The sequence below is a fragment of the Neomonachus schauinslandi genome, chromosome 4 (assembly GCF_002201575.2).
Source record: "Neomonachus schauinslandi chromosome 4, ASM220157v2, whole genome shotgun sequence".
NCBI classification, from domain to species: domain Eukaryota; kingdom Metazoa; phylum Chordata; class Mammalia; order Carnivora; family Phocidae; genus Neomonachus; species Neomonachus schauinslandi.
This window is the reverse complement of record NC_058406.1, coordinates 20503364-20523756: the sequence shown is the minus strand read 5'-3', so window position 1 is coordinate 20523756 and position 20393 is coordinate 20503364. Positions and strand designations below refer to the sequence as shown.

Below are 20393 nucleotides of genomic sequence, written 5' to 3'. Positions count from 1 at the left end.
CATGACCTGAGCCGAAGGCAGTCGCCCAACCAACCGAGCCACCCAGGCGCCCTATTCCCATTTATTTCTTATTGTATTAATGTTTCTGTTAAAAGTACTTTCCACAGGCTTTTAGTATCTAGGCTGGTAAGCTGACATAAGCTCATACACTGAATAAGCTGATTATAAAAGTGTATAAAATAAGAGCGTACATCCTCCAAGTGAAGACCTGATGGTTCACTTTAAAGCTAGATGCATTGGTTTTCCTACAAATATTTTGACTCTTCAGCCTTCTTCACTTATTTCCTGGCTGTTGAGATTGTCAGATAACTGACTTCCGGTGTCATGCTGTGTGTGCGTGTGTGTGTGCGCGCGCACGCATGGCAGGGAGGCTGAAGGGAGCTAATGGGTATTACAATAGTAATATTTTAGCAATAGTTAGCATTTCTCACAAAACAGGGAATTTCCGCCCAAATTGTTTTTTTTTTTAAGTGTGTTTAGTTTTCTAAAAGCTAAGTCCTGAAATTTTTAACTTTGCACAATCCCAGATTCTTCTAACTGAATGAAATTGCATAAGTAACAGTTAGAAGCACTTTTGCAGGCCTGTGTTGTTTTGTCCTTGACCCAGAATAACTCCGAAATATTTATAAGATTGGAACCTGTGCAACTGTTAGTACCAAATTAAACAGATTTTTCTCTTATTGTCTTCTAGGATCCAACAGTAGTGATTGGCTCAGGTTTAACAATGGAAGAGATGATTTTTGAAGTGGCTGATACACATCTATTTTTCAATGACTTAGAGGTAAGCATTTTAAATTGTTTCTGTGCTTCAGTGAAACATTTTGTTTGTTCAATACCTATTTATCTAGCCTATGCTTATTGTATTTAGAGGAAATGTGATGAGAAGGGGTGGTTGTGGAGAGGCCAGCTGGCCACTGAGACTTATGTAGTCCTGTAAGAACAGTACCTTAGCTCACCGGTCTTGGTACTGGCCCTCAATTTTATTGGTTCAAAATTTGATTTTTGTTAGCCTATTTGGAAGTGATCTAGCTCTAGGGGAAATGCCAGCCCTTCAGACAAAACAGTGAAGTGTAAACCAGCATTCCTATTTATTCATCTGTCTTAAATAACGTATAATAAGGTGGGTTTGACTCTTTGTACTCTTAATTCTGTTTTGACTATTTTTCGATTTTACCTTCTTAAAATATAATCTTTTGATTTGTCAGATCTATAAATGGCTGCTCTAACTCATTATAATTTATACATGCTTATTATCCATGTATAGGTTAACCTTGATGTCCAGAATCATTGTATAGTTAGATGCAAGGAAAACCAGGAACACTGAGAGCTTCTTGGTGAATTTTTTGGCTTTGACATTTGAGTTCACCTTTGAGGTGACCCTGGTGTAGTGGCAAGAGCACAAGACTGGGAAGTCAGAAGACCAGAGTGTGAGTTCCAGGTTAGGAAAGTTACCTCCCCATTTTGGGTCTCAGTTAAGCAGTTATCCTACACAAGAAACTAGTAACAGTTCTGTCTGGGGAAGGGGATTTGTTGCTGGGACACAGAGGTGGGAAGGAGCAGACTTGTCACTTCATGCCCTTTTGAGTTTCAAACTGTGTACTACTTATATAACCTAGTTTTTAAAAACAGTGAAAATTATAAGTCAAAAAATAAAATAGTGGGGCACCTGGCTGGCTCAGTCGGAAGAGCATGCGACTCTTGATCTCAGGGTTGTGAGTTCCAGCCCCACATGGGGTGTAAAGATAACTTAAAATAAATAAAATTAATTAAAAATAAGATAGCATTTTATAAACACAAAGTAATCCTATTTCTTTTCAAATATAGTCTAGTTCTTCTCAATGGACAGTTCTCCAACAAATTGAATTACCAGGTCTCTAAACTCCAGTACCTTTGTCTAACCTCCACAATGCTTTACTCTTCCTCAGCTTCACATGTTGATACATTAGGACATCATAGTTTTTACTCAGCAGACATTTATTGAAAACCTACTTTGTGCCAATAATTATTGCCAAATTGTATTTGTAATGATTTTCTAGACATAGACCTCACTCAGGACTGAAAGTTCTGTGAAGAATTTGACCTGAATATGTTCCTGCCCCCAGGTCAGTGGTTCTCAACTTTAGGGGGCATAAGAATCACCTGGGGAGCTTGTTAAAAATGAAGATTCTAGGACTTCACACCCAGAAATTCTGATTCAAGTAGGTCTGGGGTGGACCCAAGAATACACATTTTTAAAAAACTTCTCCAGGGGATTCTGATGTAGGCGGACATCACAACATTGCCTTAGGTGGTGTCAGAGGAGTGAATCTCTCAGATTTAGGTAGTGGGTGGCATTTAGTTCGTAGTAGCATGGGCTTGGTGGAAAGAACCTTGGATTCAAATTGGAAGGCCCAGGCACTTTCTAGTTTCTTTCTATCACTCACTAGTTGTGTGACCGTGGGTCATTCATTTCACCTCACTTTTAGAACATGAGATTAACTTAGGTGACCACTTCTAATTCCTAAGTTTGGATTTACAGATTTCTGTTTCAGTCATTCTCCATTTTGATACCATACTCTACCAGCATCTGTTTCATCTGCAAAAATGTATTGGGTACATGCTACGTAAGAGCACATGCTACGTAAGGACTATACTGGAGGGGTACAAGGGAGCTGTAGGACCTAGGTTGTGCCACAGGAGGGCTGCAGTTTATACCAGAACTTCACAGTCTAGTGTAGGACGTAGACATCCCTGACAGTGTAGGGGAGTTTGTGTTTATACCCATGAGCTGTTGTGTTATACCCATGACTACTGAGAGAAGAGTATACCTGAGGGTCGGGCTGGGTAAGGAAGATTTCATGAGACCGTGGGACATGAATTAGGCCTTAAAAGAAGTTGGACAGCAGGGGGGTGAGAGTGATCCTCCACACATAAGAGACTGTAAGGATTTTCATCATCTGCCATTATTTTTGGTCTTTTTACAATATGTCATGGTGGTGGTAGCACTTCTTCTACTCCCTGGACTGAAATAGTGTGTGGTTTTGTTTTTTAACAGGAGTGTGACCAGGTGCACGTGGAAGATGTGGCTTCTGATGACAATGGCCAGGACTTGAGGTGATAGACCCAGTGATGTCTTAAACATCAGTATATCTGTTAGGCATGAGACACTGTCTAGGTTCAGAGGAAAACAAAGACAAGTAAAAGATCTCACAGTCTGTTAGCGGAGACCGAGACAAACAGAGGTAATGATGGACTGCAGTGTGCAGAGGTGACAGTAGAGAATGTGACAGAGCACAGAAAAGAAAGTAACTGTGGTGGCTGTGGCTGCCAGCATTGAAGCGGCCTTCTCAGTGCAGTAGAATTTTGAGTATGGCCTTCAAGAGTGGGTGGCAATGACCGGATGAGGAAAAAGCATTTCAAAGTAAAGGATACACTGGTTTCTCTTTGACCAGATTTTCAGTCAGGAGTGTGCTTCCAGACTGGTTAGTTTTAGATACAAATAAGCATCAGGAATTTTACCAGGGAAACTAATTGTGGGGGTCTGTTGGTGTCAGGAATGACCCTATCGGAGACAACCTTAAACCTTATATCAGTGAACACTGCACTAAGGGGATCTCGGTGGCAAATGTTTGCTCCATCTCCGCATTTCTTGGCTACTGTCTTCTCGCCCAGTAGTCTTAGCAAATAATCCAAAAATTTATCTAGCTTCTATTTAAAGACTTTCAGAAAAAAAGACTGTCACATTTTTTTTCATGTTAATTTGTTTTCGTGTTTGTCCCTTTCATAGGTTCTTCCCTGTGTCTACCCTAAAATTGTTTCATCCATGAATTCTCAAACATAGAGCAGAACTGGGCATATCACTCAGGAAGGACCTAATCCTGTAGTACTGAGAAAGACTACGAGGCCCCACGTGAGGAGCAGCATCTGGTCGTGCATGTTCCTTGCACAGCCATGGAGCATACCATTCTAACGAGATCTTACCGGACCTTCTAGGAAAGTGCCTGGTCCGAAGCAGTTTATGATCCACCCTGAAGCCTAGTGTTTTTTTCCTCTTATACATGAGGCTAACCAGTAATTACCTAAATGTCTTGACAGCTTTATTTTCTTAAAAATAGAATCTCATACTTATTGAACTCAGTTTTGATTTTTGATTGAACCAAGTTGTCTCTAATTCTGTCAGTCACTTTTTTATATCTTTACTTAGGAAGTGTTCATCTCTCCCAGCCTGTTTAACTGTATTACTTATTTCTATGGCTGTGTAACAAATTACCCCAAAACTTAGTAGCTTAAAGCAATAAACATTTATCATCTCATAATTTCTGTAGGACAGGAACTTGAAAGTGACTTAGCGAGGTAGTTTTGAATCAGGGTCTCTGAGATTAAAATCAAGATATTGGCTGGAGCTTAAATCATCTGAAGGCTTGATGGGAGCTGGGGGACCTGCCTGCAGCCTCTCACATGTGGCTGATCAGTTCCTCACTATATATGCCTCTCCATGGGGCAGTTCGAGTGTTCTCGTGTGACAGCTGACTTCTTTCAGAGCAAATGCTCCAAGAGAGCAAGAGAAGCCTGTCTCTGTGGTCTGACACCATCACTTCTTCCACATCCTGCTTACATTTAAATGCAATCCGTAGGGGCGCCTGGGTGGCTCAGTCGTTAAGCGTCTGCCTTCGGCTCAGGTCATGATCCCAGGGTCCTGGGATCGAGCCCCGCATCGGGCTCCCTGCTTAGCGGGAAGCCTGCTTCTCCCTGTCCCACTCTCCCTGCTTGTGTTCCTGCTCTCGCTTTGTCTCTCTCTGTCAAATAAATAAATAAAATCTTTAAATAAATAAATAAATGCAATCCATACCCACAGGGAGAAGAATTAGAAGAGAGGAGTATTAAAGAATTTGTGGACATTTTGTGACCCATGGACATATGACCCATGAACTTAATAAACCAGCTAACATATCTCTGAAGAACATCTCCATTATACCTTGCAATTATTAATATTTGGGGTTATTTCCTTCCATTATTTCTTCACATGTTTCTCCACTTTGCATAGTTGCCATCGTGTGTGTGTGTGTGTGTGTGTGTGTGTGTGTACACGAAAATGTTATATTCTGGGTTTTTTTTTTTTTTTTTTCTTTCATTATAAGATACTCTCTCATTAATGAAAAGATGCTCTATTCCCAAGACAGCCTCTAGGGGATGCTAGTGCTTGAATGTGCTCTACCTCTCTTTCCTTTCTCTCCTTCCTTTCTTTGATGGCAGTAATAGGAGTGAGGTAGACAACTAATGGAAGATAGATTCTGACACACAGAGATTAAAGGAGAAGGTTCTCAAACCCTTTAGACTTGATGTCAGATGCCAGGAATAGGACAGAGAGTCCCAGATGGGATTCAGCACAAAAGCCCATACAGTATAGATATTAATTTTCATCATCCTCTCTCTCTGCAGCAACTACAGTTTCTCAACAGATGGTTTCAGTGGGTCAGGAGGCGGTGGCAGCCATGGTTCCTCTGTGGGTGTCCAGGGAGGTGTGGACTGGATGAGAAAGCTGGCTTTCCGCTACCGAAAAGTGAGAGAAATCTATGATAAGCATAAAAGCAACGTGGGTGGTAAGTGTGGCATACAGCCAGTCTGATATTCTGTTTCCCTCTTATTTCCTGTGTTCTTTTCCAGGGATTCCTTAGAACTCCCTGGCAACTGCTTAGGAATTGGGGCCGCAATAACATTTTAACTTTGTATAAAAAAACTGAGGTTTGATTGAAACTCTTTGAGGAGGAAGCTCTGCATCTCTCATGGACTTCTCTTAGCATAACTTTGCAGAGTTCTCTTGTTTTTTTGTTTGTTTGTTTGTTTTTTAAGATTTTATTTTATTTTTTTGACAGAGAGAGAGATAGCGAGAGCAGGAACACAAGCAGGGGGAGTGGGAGAGGGAGAAGCAGGCTTCCTGCGGAGCAGGGAGCCCGATGTGGGACTCGATCCCAGGACCCCGGGATCATGACCTGAGCCGAAGGCAGACGCTTAACGACCGAGCCACCCAGGCGCCCTCTCTTGTTCTTTTTAGACAAATACCTTTTTAAAGAAATGTGTTCCAGAGATTATGTTTGATGACATATGTTTTATTCTGGAGTCACAACTATTGTCAATACTAGTTAATAGGTTGCCATGTTTTTTTGACTGACTTATGGTAACTATCAGAACAAGTGAGGTAGAACTAGTGACTAGATTTATAATGGGTGGAAAACTTGGTCCAGAATTAAAGGTTGGCAGTAGCCATGTGTTGGACCTTGGAAATTCTGCCCAGAAATATCTGAAATATCAGATGTCACTATGCCTCAAATTCTGTTATTTAAAATTAATAAATTAAGCATAGATTGTTCAAATTAGAAGAGACATTAGAAATCTAATCTGAATCCCTCATTTTGCATTTGAGAAGGCTCATTTATCATGAGGGTGCTGAGGACAGCTTACCCACGGTCACAGCTGGAATCCAATCCCCTAACTCTTGATCCAGTGTACTTTACATTCATGCAGGACACTTTTTTTTAAAGTATGAAAGATGTTTTTATTTTTATTTATTTATTTTTAAAGTAAGCCCTGTGCCCAGTATGGGGCTTGGACTCACGAGCCTGAGATCAAGAGTCGCATGCTTACTGACTGGGACAGCCAAGTGCCCTGATGCAGTTCCTGTTTTAGTGATGTATCCTTATGAGAAAAAATTTTTAAGCTGTGAAGCATCACCCTCAAAGATCTAATACAAAATGTTGCATGAAGTTTCAGGGATTCGAGAGACTGTCTAGAGGTATATTATCCCAGATCAAGAAACAATTCCTGCCGCACCATGCTGCCTTACATTGTGGTGCAGAAAGTAAAAATAGGGCTTTAAGATAATTTGGTTCATTTCTTTTTTTTTTTTTTTAAAGATTATATTTTTTATTTATTTATTTGACAGAGAGAGACACAGCGAGAGAGGGAACACAAGCAGGGGGAGTGGGGGAGGGAGAAGCAGGCTTCCTGCCGAGCAGGGAGCCCGATGCGGGGCTCGATCCCAGGACCCTGGGATCATGACCTGAGCCGAAGGCAGACGCTTAACGACTGAGCCACCCAGGCGCCCCAATTTGGTTCATTTCTGTTAGAGCCCCCAGTACCAGATAAAAAGCACAGGCACCTGGGCTTTGGGAATTTAATTTGCTTTTTTTAGATTCCCCTTTTTATGGCCTATTTTTTTCTCATGATTCAGAGCCAGTACTTTATTTTGGCAACTCCCATCTTTTTGCTTTTACTGTCTCCACACATTAGCCTTTCTTTTGTTAGTTTTCATATACAACCTAAGTATCTGATCCTTTTTCTGTTCATTGAGTGCCAGGACCTGGTTTCCTGAAGGAAGTGATATAACCCTCTGTGAGAATCCCGTGAGCCTACTCTGGGGAATATATTAAAAGTAAGGTCCACCTGTATTTTGTAAAATAGGAATTAACAGAAGTGCCACATCGTATTATTAATTAAGTATGTGACATGTGTACTTATGTGTATGCCACACATGACATATAGGTGCTGGTTTTGTTGTTGTTTTACCAGAGACCTTGAGAGTCATGTAATTCTAGGCTTGCATTGTGAAACCTTCAATCTGAAAACAAATTATGTAACAATCTCCTCACAGAAATGCCTTCTGTTTTTGTGAAATATTTGTAATAGAAGATAGGATTTCTCTTTTACCTTCACTACAGAAAATACAGGGCCAGATTTATTATTTGAATATTATAATTCAAATGTCTGATAACATGTTCCCATCCGATGAATTCTGTTTTGTTCCATGCTTGTCTGATCTTGAGCAGTGTTTCAGTCTCCTCTTAGCTGGAGTTGTTTCAGCAGCAAGTACAGTACAAATAAATGATGTTCATGAAGTTGGTCATTCAACCTGGAATCTCAGGTCAATGTGTTACGAACGGGTGAGAGCACGGGCACCATGGGAGCAGGGTGTGGCAGAGCAAAGGCTTCGGAAGCCAAAAGCCACTAACTTGATGTGTGATCTTAGGCAGCCCCCTTTCCTCCCTGGGCTTCGGTTTCTTTAGAGAGATTGGAAATGCTGCAGACTCTTCCAGCTGTAACCCTCATTTCTCCCCCTTTGATTCTTGATGTCACATCTACAGCAGTCCTGCTCAAAGTGTGGTCCACCAGTCTGCCAGTTATGTTACTGGCTGGTGATAAAAGAGTAAGCTTTGGCAGAATCTAATCACAGTGTTTCTTTCAGCTGATTTTGTGCTGGTGGTTGTGGCCCCCCTAGCAAAACATTCTGATGAAGAAAGTCAAAAAGGCATTTTAATTAAGTAGACTACTCCAGGGTTTTACCAAGAGAAACCTGTTAGCTCATTAGAATATTTCAGTGACTCACACTATTTCTAAATTGAATTTAGAAGTTGCTTCCTTAGTGTCAGCAAGGATATGTTGTCAACTGATAAATGTGTCTGCTTTTATTCCCAAAGGCCTGCTCAGTCCCCAGAGAAAGGAAGCACTGCAGAGACTAAGAGCAGAAATTGAAGTTTTAACAGATTCCTGGTTAGGAACTGCATTAAAGTCCTTACTTCTCATCCAGTCCAGGTATGGGAATGGTACTTTTAGGTCTCATCCTCTCCCATATGCACTCAATCCTACCCCAGTCCAGGATAGGCCACTCTGTAACACCGGTTTGGGATAGGGGTGAGAGGAGTTGAAAGGATGCAAGCAAACATTTAGGTTTGGTGGGAGGCGAGGTCATTCTATGCTGACAGCACGTGTTCGAATTTTCAGAGAATATTTATATGTGAAAGCCTTTTTCTTTCCCCTTACTTTTCGCTCACAGAATTAAAGCTCAGTAACCCATAATATCCAGCCCAGGAATGGGCCTGGTCACATCACAGAAACCCTGTAGGAGACACATCACATACCCTAAGTACAGGAAGCTCTAAAATGTGTCAAAGCCCACTCAGGAAGGCAGGATTCAGAAGAAAAGGAAAAATTAAGCAGTTTAAGGAGATTTCAGCTTTTGAAGCTTAGAATGGGAAATAAATATAGTCAAATACAGTCTACACCAGTACCCTATTCCTTCCTCCCTCAAAGTAGGAATTCCAGATCTACAACCTAGTAGAGCAAACAGTAAAACTGACACCAAGGGGTAGATATCCGTAAAGGTAAAGGACATGTGAAATTAAGGTGTATTCTGGAATCTGTGTTACTATTGTGTGAGAGGCAGAGAGGACTTAAATCATATCTTACTTAAGAGCTGAGTTGCATTCAGATGAAATAGCACTGTGACTGAAAGTCTTCATTGCTGGTTTTCTAGAGTACTATCAGTGACATGGGTTGGTGGTTTATTTACTAACAAGTGCAGTGAGCTAGAATGGTCATAAGGGAAATGGGGCAAGAATCAAGTTGCTGCTCTGTGCCCACTGTGTGTGTGTATGTGTGTGTGTGTGTGTATATATATATATATATAATCTGTGTTCTTTAATATGGGAAATAAATAAATCTGAGGTAATTAGAGCAACAACTGAACATGGCACTGAACAAAAATCAGGCCCTTTGAGGTTAGTTTTTAATAATTAGATTCTAAAGAGAAGACCCATTTGAATTCTTGCTCTCAGGTTGGTTTAGTTTCACCTTTTCCTTTTCTTTTTATTTTTTCTCCTTTCTAGAAAGAATTGTGTGAATGTTCTGATCACTACAACTCAGCTGGTTCCAGCTCTGGCCAAGGTTCTCCTATACGGGCTAGGAGAAATATTTCCTATTGAAAACATCTATAGTGCTACCAAAATTGGTATGGTTTCTATTCTCTTTCTTGTCACTTGCCTTACATAATACTTCAAAATTATGATGTGCTTAATTATTTACCAATCCCTTAATTAGACACTTTATGTATATCTCTAATCCTCACAGCAGTCTTTTCCTAGTATTAGTGATGGGCCAGTTCAGGCTTAACAGTTCTGTAGCTTCCTCAAGGCTCCACAGCTAGTAAGTTACATAACCAGATTCAAATCCAGGTTTGTCGGACTTAAAGTTTATCATGCTCTTTCCTTTTATAATAATTGAAAGAACATAATATATAGCTTGGAAATCTACTTTTGCCTCATTCCAGATTTATTTTTCTTTTCTACAGAGAGAGTGGTGCAATACAGTCTAATAGAAAAAGCACTAAATTAAAAATCAAAGACTAAGCTATATACTTAAAACTGGTTAAATCCCTCACACCCATTCAGATGGCTGCTGTCAAAAAAGAAAAAATAGGGGCGCCTGGGTGGCTCAGTCAGTCAGAAGCCTGCTTCTCCCTCTCCCTCTGCCCCTGCTTGTGTTCCCTCTCTCGCTGTCTCTCTCTGTCAAATAAATAAATAAAATCTTTAAAACAAAATAGTTGGGGTACCTGGCTGACTCAGTCAGTGGAGCGTGCAACTCTCCACGTTGATGGGACGTAAGTTCAAGCCCCACGTTGGGCGTAGAGTTTCTTAAAAATAAAAAAAGAAAATGAATAACAAGTGTTGACAAGATGTGGATAAATTGGAGCCCTTCTGCACTGTTGGTGGGAACATAAAATGGTAGGACTACTATGGGAAACAGTATGGTGGTTCCTCAAAAAATTTAAAAAAGAACTATTATATGATCAGTAAACCCACTTCTGGGTATATATCCAAAAGGATTGAAAGCAGGATCTCAAAAAAATATTTGCACACCCATGTTCATAGTAGCATTATTCACGAAAGCCAAGAGGTGGAAGCAACTCAGATGTCCATCAAATGAATGGATAAACAAGATACGGTATATACATACATACAGTGGGATATCACTGTGCCATAAAAGGGAAGAAAATCTTGTCATATACTACCACATGTATCAGCCTTGAAGATGTTATGCTAATGAAGTAAGCCAGTCACAAAAAGGCAAATACTGTGTGATTCTTAGTCAAACTCATAGAAACAGAAAGTAGAATGGTGATTAACCAAAGGCTTGGAGGAAAGGGAAATAGGGAATTGTTGTTTAATGGGTATAGAATTTCAGCTTTGCACCATGAAAAGTTCTAGAACAACAATGTGAGTATATTTAACACTGCTGAAATGTACATTTAAAAATGGTTAAGATGGCAGATTTTATGGTTGTTAGTATAATTTTTTGAAAAGGAAAAAAAACACAGTAATAAGGACTAGAATTCAGGGCACCCTGGTGGCTTAGTCAGTTAAGCATCTGCCTTCAGCTCAGGCCCTGATCCCAGGGTGCTGGGATCGAGCCCCGCATGGAGCCCCGCATCAGGGCCTGCTTCTCCCTCTCACTCTGCCGCTCCCCCTGCTTGTGCTCTCTCGCCCTCTCTCTCGCTCATGAATAAATAAAACCTTTAAAAAGGAAAAAAAGGACTAGAATTCAAGTCCTGTCTCCCCCACTTACTAGTTCTCACTTTAGGCAAATTATCTCTTGAGCCTCCATTTTCTCATATAAAATGAGAAACTTCCAGAGAGATTGTGAAACTCAAATGGGACTATGTAAATGAAGGTACTGTTTAACCCCTATATTCAGTACCAAGTATGGGAAACAGTAGGTACTCAATAAATATTTGCTGAAATAATTAATTAATTAATTGGCACCAGATTTATACAAAACCAACTTGTTCCACTAAGATGGCAGCAGTGTGTCACTCTGCTTCTTGTGTGCTGAACGTGGTCAGAAAAAGAGGAATATGACAACCCTCTCCTCACCTCTCCAGACTCTTACAGTTCCTACTTCACTGTTACACCAAGCAAGGGAGAGGGTCCTAGAGTTTGAAGATGGACTGTGGTTATTCATTATTTTTTTTTTTTTTAAGATTTTATTTATTTATTCATGAGAGACAGAGAGAGAGAGGCAGAGGGAGAAGCAGGCTCCCAAGGAGCAGGGAGCCCGATGTGGGACTCAAACCCAGGACCCTGGGTTCATGACCTGAGCCGAAGGCAGACACTCAACCATCTGAGCCACCCAGGTGCCCCTCATTATTTTTTTAATAATCTACTACATGCCTGTTGATCAGCTTTCTCCATAAAAAGTAGGTCTAATTATATACACACACACACACACATACATACATACATATATACACACACACACATACACACACCCCAGGACGTGTGGAGGTCATAAGCCCACCAGGTCCTGTTGACATTTATTTTTTTTCATTCATTCACCAAATACTTATTGGTCACCTTTATGTGCAAGGCATTTTTCTAGGTACTGGGTATACAGCAGTGATCAAAAGAATCCTTGCCTCTAGTAGGAAGAAACAGTCAGTAAACAAGTAAGTTAAGGAAAACCAACCACATATGTCAAATGGTGGTAAGTGCTATAGCTAAAAATCAATTAGGAAAAGAAGGCCATGTTTCAAATAGGGTAGTTAGGGAAGACCTCAAGGCAAAGCTACCTTTTTTTTTTTTCTTTTCTCCCTCTCTTTCTGTCTTTCTCTCTCTTTCTCTTTCTTTCGTTAACCTTTTAAGCAAGACCTAACAGGTGGAGGAGTTAGCCATTAGCATTTACCTGGAGAAAGAGCATGCCAACGAGAGGGAACAGCCAGTGCAAGAGGTTGGAGGCATGTGCAGGGAAGAGCAGTGGAGGAAGAATGTTGGGAAGTAAAGTCACAAGAGATCAAAGGAGAGGGTGGGGAGATCTTGCAGGGCCTTGTAGATAATTTTAAAGACTTTAGCTTTTATTCCAATGAAATGCTATCTTAAGGTTTTGAGCAGAAGACACACTGTCAAGACAAGATCTGACTTACCCATTAAATGCATCAGGTTGGGGGTGCCTGGGTGGCTCAGTCGTTAAGCGTCTGCCTTTGGCTCAGGTCATGATCCCAGGGTTCTGGGATCGAGCCCCGCATCGGGCTCCCTGCTTGGCGGGAAGCTTGCTTCTGCCTCTCCCATTCCCCCTGCTCATGTTCCCTCTCTCTGTCAAATAAATAAATAAAATCTTTAAAAAAAAATAAATACATCAGGCTGGCTGCTGTGTAGGATCTTGAGGAGGCTAGCTGGGAGTCAAATTAGGAGGTTATTGTAACAGTCCAGCATGAGATCCTGGGTGGCTTGAACCAAGGTAGTAGCAGTGGAGATGGGGAAGTAGTCATATATGATGATAGATATGTCTATGATACATATAGGATATATTATGAAGGCATTATTTTGACAGGCTTTGCTAATAATTTGGATATGGGGTGTGAAAGAAAAAGAAGTTAAGGAAGTGTCCCAGGATTTTGGCCTAAGCAGCTGAAAGGATGAAGATGCCATTTACTGAGATGGAGAAGGCTGTGGTAAGAAAGATTAAGGGTCTAGTCTTAGATGCTAGGTTTGAAATAATTATTAGACATCCAAGCGGAGATGTCAGGTAGGCAGTTGGATATCTGAGTCTGGAAGTCAAGGGAGAGGTACTGGCTGGAGATAAATAATTGGGAGTTCTTTGTGTACGTGTGGTTATTAAAAATGACTGCATAAGTCATTGGAATGAATGCAGACAGAAGAACAGAGGTCTATGAACTAAGCCCTGAGTCCCTCTAATATTTAAATGTTTGGATCTTAAGGTGGAACCAGCAGAAGTTTCAGAAGGAGAGGTATGTGTGAGGTAGGAAGAAAACTGGGAGAATGGTGTCTTAGAAGAAGACAAAGGGAGAGTGTTCGACCCAGATGTTGCTGTTGGGTCAAATAAGGTTGCTACATGGAGGCCATTAACTTGATGTGCAGTTTGAACAGAGTGATGGGGGTGATATCTAATTGGAATGGGTTTAAGAGAGAATGGGAAGAGAAGAGCTGGAGAAGGCAACCATATGACAACACTTTAGATCAATTGTAAAGAAGAACAAAGAAATGAGGTAGTAACTGGAGGGCTATATGGGCTCAAGAGAATTTTTGAACCTAAGAGAAATTCTATCAAGTTTATATGCAGGTGGTGATGATTCACTAGATGAGGAAGAACAATAGTGGTGCCTCCTGTGTGTCTGACATTGACAAGGCGCTAGGAATAGAGCAGTGACAAAATCCTCTGTTCTCATGGAAATTGCCATCATTCACCGGTATGAGGGTAACTGGTTTATCCATATGAGGAGAAAAGCAGAATTGTATTCCTTCTTTTTGCTGTTTGCAGAAATAAGTTCCAGGTGGAATAAATAAAACTTAACATGATAAGCAAAACTTTAATTTTTAGAAGAAAATACAGAAGAGTATCTGTATGGCCTTAAGGTGGAAGAGAATCTTATTTAAAAGGCCCAAAATACAGTTTTGAAAAAAACAAAAAAATGATCATTTTAATTGGATGAAGCTTTATATCGAGTGAAAATATAAAGTGACAAAACCAGACTGGGAGAAGATATTTGCAGTTCTTTTGCTTGTTAATTCATATACAAACTCTGTAAAGAACTGTAAATTATTAAGCAGCAAACAACATATTAGAAAAGTAGGCAGAAACCTTGGAACAGTCAATTTTCAGAAGAGGAAAATCAGGTCACCAGTAAACATGTGGAAAGTTCCTCAACCTCAGCAATTAAGGATATGCAGATTAAAATGTGTTGCATTTCCTATTTATCAGATTGACAGAAATTTAAGTCTAACAGTGCCAGAGTTTGTCAAGGAAATGGGAACACTTATTCTGCAAATGGAAATAGCCCTTTTTTTAAGATTTGATTTTTAAGTAATCTCTACACCCAATGTGGGGCTCAAACCCACAACCCCAAGATCAAGAGTTGCATACTCGGGGCGCCTGGGTGGCTCAGTCGTTGGGCATCTGCCTTCAGCTCAGGTTATGATCCCAGGGTCCTGGGATCGAGCCCCGCGTCAGGCTCCCTGCTCCGCGGGAAGCCTGCTTCTCCCCTCCCACTCCCCCTGTTTGTGTTCTCGCTGTGTCTCTCTCTATGTCAAATAAATAAATAAAATCTTTAAAAAAAAAAAAAAAGGTTGCATGCTCTACCAGCTGACCCAGCCATGCACCCCTGGATATAGCCCTTTTTGGAGAATAGTTTGTCGATGTCTAGTAGTTTGAGATGTGCATAACCCTGTGATCAAGCAACTCCACTTTTAGATAAATACACTTTAGTGCAGGGGTCTGCAGACTATAACTGATGTGCCAGATTCTGCCCACTGCCTGTTTTTATAAAATTTTAATTGAAACATAGCCATGTCAGATCACTTCCATAGCTACTTTCACACTGTAGTAGCAGAGTCCAGTAGTTGCAACAGAGATCATATAACCCGCAAAGCCTGGAATATTTACTACCTGACTTTACACAGAAAGTTGGCCCACCCCTGCCCTTGAGTAATTCTCATGTGCACAAGGAGAGATGTGTGAGGATTTTTTTGATGCTGCATTGTTCATAATAGAATGTAATTGGAAACAGCCTCTCTGTAAACCTGTCCATGAAAAGAAAATTGATAGATATATCCGAACAATGGAATGCTATATGGCAGTTAAAAGTGAATGAACTAAAACTACATACATCCATAAGGATTAATATGAAAAACAGTGTTCAACACAAAAAAACACAGTGCAGATAGATATGTACAGTGTGTATCATTTATCTAAAGGTCAAAAATGTTCACAACCATATACCATATATTGTTTATGGATATATATATACTCAGAAAGGAAGGGTCAACAGGTAGGGGTACACAGGAAATCAAATAAATCTGTGGTATCTCATTCTTATTTTTTTATCTAAAGCAACTATAAAATATTACGATTTGACAAAAGTGGGTTGGCGGTAGGTATACAGGACTTTATTTTTATTCTCCTTTTTCTGTATTTTGAATTACTTTCATTTACAAGGGGTTGGAGGAACCCACCTCCCTTCATGTTTTGCTCTCGCTGCCGCTGCTTCACTGTGCATTTCATAACTGAGAGCATGCACTAAGCCTTTCACACCTGAAAGGTAGATTTTCTGTAGTGCGTGTTATAGTGAGCCCTGACACCCAAAGGCTCATCAAACTAATGGGAATGATTTTATTCCCTTCAACAGTACGTGTGTTTATTTGGTAATTTTTCTCAATCTCATTTCATCCAGAGCTAATTTGCAAAGCTATAGGTTCTTGGCACCTTGGTAACTACAGTGAGAGACTTGAGGCTTTCCTTGATAGAACTGTGAAATGGGAGCAAGGAGAAGAAGTATTTGATTTCAGAGTTACGGTTCTTGGTGGCCACTCTGTTATCTTGGACATTAAAAAGAATTCTCAAAATTGTTTCTGAAAATGTCAGAAGTGTTTTTGATAGGGGAAGCCCAGAAACCGAATATTCTCCAAACACTTTTATTAGTTGGTCTTGCAGTTACAGATTCAGTTGTTTGACGTTTGGTAAGCTGAGTGATCATTGGCCATATCCTCCTGAATGGAAAGCTATCTTCAGGATTGTTTTGAGAGTGTAAAATGGAGGAAATATATTTACCAACAATATGGGAGTCATTTTTTTATGTAGCTACTTCTTCACTGTGGGCTGTTAATAATTCTCCCTGTCTCTTAATCCTCTTAGAGGAGACATTCCTAAATGTATTTCATCATTGATCATTACGTGCCATGACAATGAAAAGCTTTTTATGTCCTTGTCCTCTAAATATGAGACATTCCTGGGACACCTGGGTGGCTCAGTCAGTTAGGTGTCTGCCTTCAGCTCGGGTCATAATCTCGGGGTCCTAGGATCATGCCCTGCATCAGGCTCCCTGCTCATCTCCCTCTCCCTCTGCCGCTCCCCTTGCTTGTGCTCTCTCACTCTCTCTCTCTGTCAAATGAATGAATAAAATATTTTTTAAAAATAAATAAATATGAGGCATTCCCTTTATGAAGTCTGAGGAAAAAGGTCTAAAACCTGACTGACTTAAGGTTCTTTTCTATAGACAGATCATAAAGTAGATTGGGCCTGGCAGAGGTTTGGCTTAGGTTATAAGGATGTAATATTTGCCATGGAATTAGACAAACAACTCTTCAACACTTTGAAAATAGTAAGAATTTATTAGTTGAACTATTTAATATATGAATTTGGGCTCAAGACATGGACTACAGTCATCTACTGAATCATTTATGAGATTAATATGCATTTATTCTGCAAACATTGACTGCATTGCCTGATTTGAATGTTGGGCATGATGATGCTACTGTAAAATGTTAGCACTGAAAGGGATCTGTGCTAAGTGCACCTGAGCCAAGCTTTTTATTACAAGCAGGAGACTGAAGCCCAAAGTGAACTAGGTGTTTGGTCCAGGTGACTAGCTCATCTGGGCTGAGGTGCCAGTTGGGCTATGGATTTCAGAGACTTGCAGTTGCTCAGTCGTGTCAAGTGGGACTTCTGAGTATGGGTAGATAGGTTCTTGTCAATTATGGTGTAGTTGTCTCATTCATGTATTTATATATTGATACAATAATTTTCCAGCAGATGGCAGTCAAGTGCCTTGAGGAAGAGGCACGTTTTTCTTATTCACACAGGAACCCTGGTGCTAAGTCACTGGATCTGGCAAGAAGAAAGGATGAGAAGGTTAATGGAGCAGGATGAAGAAGGAAGCAGAGTTAGGACCTTGTTTAACTGAGGAAGGTGGTAGAAACAGGGAAATAAAGTATAAGATGGTGAAGAAAGAGCAAGGGAAATAATTTCCCTTTTATTTATGCAAATAAAATGTCTTTCCCACAGCAGTTACCATTTGTGCATGTTTCTGGTGTGTTCCAGATGCGATTTGAATTTTGATACACTGCCGTGTTTCTCAACTGCCTGCAGTGGATTGAAATCACCCTTTCCCAAGGTCAACTTCAGAGATACACTATCTCAGTTGCAGTTACAGCGTATAATAGACATTCTGGATGTGACAGGTTTACTGCCATAGTCATTGGTACTCTGGGGCTGTTCCCCCCACTGAAAGACCTAAGACCCAAGGCTAGGACTGTTTCTGGAAAATGAAGAATTGGAGGAAAATGGCTGTTTGCCTGTTTCTTGTTACTAACACGAAATCAGGACCTTATGCTTCCACTTTTTTTTCCTACACTAAAACAGTTACCCTCTGAAATCATCCTTTCATCATGGCAAGATAGCCTGACCCTAGATTGGAGCCTGCACTTGATCTTAGCCAAAGGCTGAGAAGTGATTAGATTGGAGCCTGGAGCCCAGAGTGTAGCTACTAGCTTGTTTTTGATCTGGGACAAGTAACTAATTCTTTCAATCCCATTTTCATCTTTACAATAGGGAATGGTACCCATCTCACTGGATTATTCTGAGAGTTCATTAAAGGAATATCTCTGTAAGCTATAAAGTACAGGAGATATGGAAGAGGGAGGTGGTATCCCAGTTCTCACACTGCCTAGGCCCCTTTGCTTCCTATTTATAAAAATTCCCCACACTAAGGGGCGCCTGGGTGACTCCATCAGTTAAGCGTCCAACTCTTTTTTTTTTTTTTAAGATTTTATTTATTTATTTGACAGAGACACAGCAAGAGACAGAACACAAGCAGGGGGAGTGGGAGAGGGAGAAGCAGGCCTCTTGTAGAACAAGGAGCCCAATGCAGGGCTCGATCCCAGGACCCTGGGATCATGACCTGAACTGAAGGCAGCCGCTTAACCAACTGAGCCACCCAGGCGCCCCATAAGTGTCCAACTCTTGATCTCAGCTCAGGTCTTGATCTCAGCTCAGGTCTTGATCTCAGGGTTGTGAGTTCAAGCCCTCCCTGGGTGTGGAGCCTACTTAAAAAACAAAACAAAACAAAACAAAAAATTCCCCACACTTATTAAAATAAGAACCTAAAGAGCACTCACATTTTTTGGGCAGCGGACCTGCTGGATCTCTAGCTGCCACCCCCACTCCCCACCAAACTACATGGGCTGTCACTTGTTTTTTCTAAGCCTAGGCAGGTGAACCAGCAGCAGCCCTTTTCTTTGGTGTTGAAAAAAGGTGGGGAGAATGTCCTAATGGGAAATTTCTTTTTCTCATCAGGTAAGGAGAGCTGCTTTGAGAGAATTGTGTCTAGGTTTGGAAAGAAAGTCACATATGTAGTGATTGGAGATGGACGAGATGAAGAAATTGCAGCCAAACAGGTAACCATGGTAAAGAGAATAGTCCATGTGGGAATGCAGCAGACAATTAGAAAAATGGTAAAAGTCAGAAATCTTAGCAATCTTGTGCATTTATAGTGTTTTCTCTGTCCTGTTTTTCTTTAAAGAAAGATGTTCATTTTTCCCCCAAATAGAGTTTTCCCTATAAGTTGTTAGATCCTTCCTTTCCCCCTCCTCCCTGCCACTCAGAAATCTTAAAATCTTTGAGCCCTGCTGTAGGGACCCCCATCATTAAACCTGATACAGGCCCCACCTGCCATCTTCATCTTAGAGGGCAGTGCCTTCCCAAGAGCATGAGACTTCACTACAAAAAGGCAAATCAGTCTGATTTTTCCAGGCTTTAAATTCTGAAAAAGCCAGTACAATCAAGTGAAAGTTGTTTAGATGAAGTCCTTCCTGCTTTCAAGCCCAGAAAAGATTGTTCTGCTGTTAACCTCCTCACTGTGCAGGTCCCAACTCCAGGCCACCTCATCTCACTACAGGAAACAATAGATGAAAGAGTCTTGACTGTGGAATCTAAAATTAAATTGGGTCAGTTCTCCTCCATTGATTAGCTGTGTGACTTTGGACCGTTTACTTCTCCTCTTTGAGTTTCCTCATCTGCGTTTATTAAATGGATCTACAGAAGTTCTTCTCCTCTGCCCTAGTTTCCTTCCAGCAACTCTGTTTCTTACGTTTGGAGATGGAGGGTTGCCAGCTAGGACCAGCTGTCCTGATTTCTTCAGTTAATGTAAATATTCAACTACTAATAAACTGTAAGATTGGTAATCGGGTGGCATTATGACCTCATTATGTTTTCATGTACTATTTTATGTAGCAATTCAAGGACCTTTATTTTTTTTCATGTGTTATCTTTGAGGCTTTGATTCTGAAGTGCTTGTTGCCCTCTGGATGGGGGTGGGGGGGAAGAAGACACTAGTGGATGGAGGCAACAGTGCTGCTTGGTTTGAAGAAGGGAGTCGGGGAGATAGAGAACAATTAAGTCATTAGAGGAGTTGGGGCCACTAAACTGATGCCTGTAATCATCTACCACAGAATATACCCATTGGAAGATGCCTTAGAGCTCTATCCAGTTCAGCCTCTACCCTGTGAGGGACCTTTTCTGCAGCCCCTTTCCCAGAAGACTTCCTAGTCCTTGCCTGAATAAACCCAAGGATGGGGAGACTGCTTCCTGTGTGTCGTGTTCTACTGTGGCGTCATCCAAGCTGTTAGGATGGTCCTCCTTCCACTGAACTCAAACTTGTATCTCTAACTTTCATATCCTGGTCCGAGTCCTGAGTATGATATAACAAGTCTGTTTCCTGTTCTGTATATTAAAAGCCTTTTAAATATTATGGGTGAGCAGCATGCTTGAGAAACACTGAGCTTATTGCCAAAAGAACT

At 40.8% G+C, this 20393-nt stretch overlaps 1 protein-coding gene across 1 annotated transcript in view; it reads left to right on the top strand.

Annotated features, from left to right (window-relative positions):
* EYA3 (EYA transcriptional coactivator and phosphatase 3) overlaps positions 1-20393 on the top strand; it is a 107934-nt gene that overhangs the window by 83155 nt on the left and 4386 nt on the right. The window contains exons 12-17 of the mRNA XM_021684157.1: positions 692-781; positions 3035-3093; positions 5419-5579; positions 8451-8565; positions 9639-9760; positions 18892-18992. Of these exons, the coding sequence (XP_021539832.1) occupies positions 692-781; positions 3035-3093; positions 5419-5579; positions 8451-8565; positions 9639-9760; positions 18892-18992 (648 nt within the window). The remainder of the gene's footprint in view (positions 1-691; positions 782-3034; positions 3094-5418; positions 5580-8450; positions 8566-9638; positions 9761-18891; positions 18993-20393) is intronic.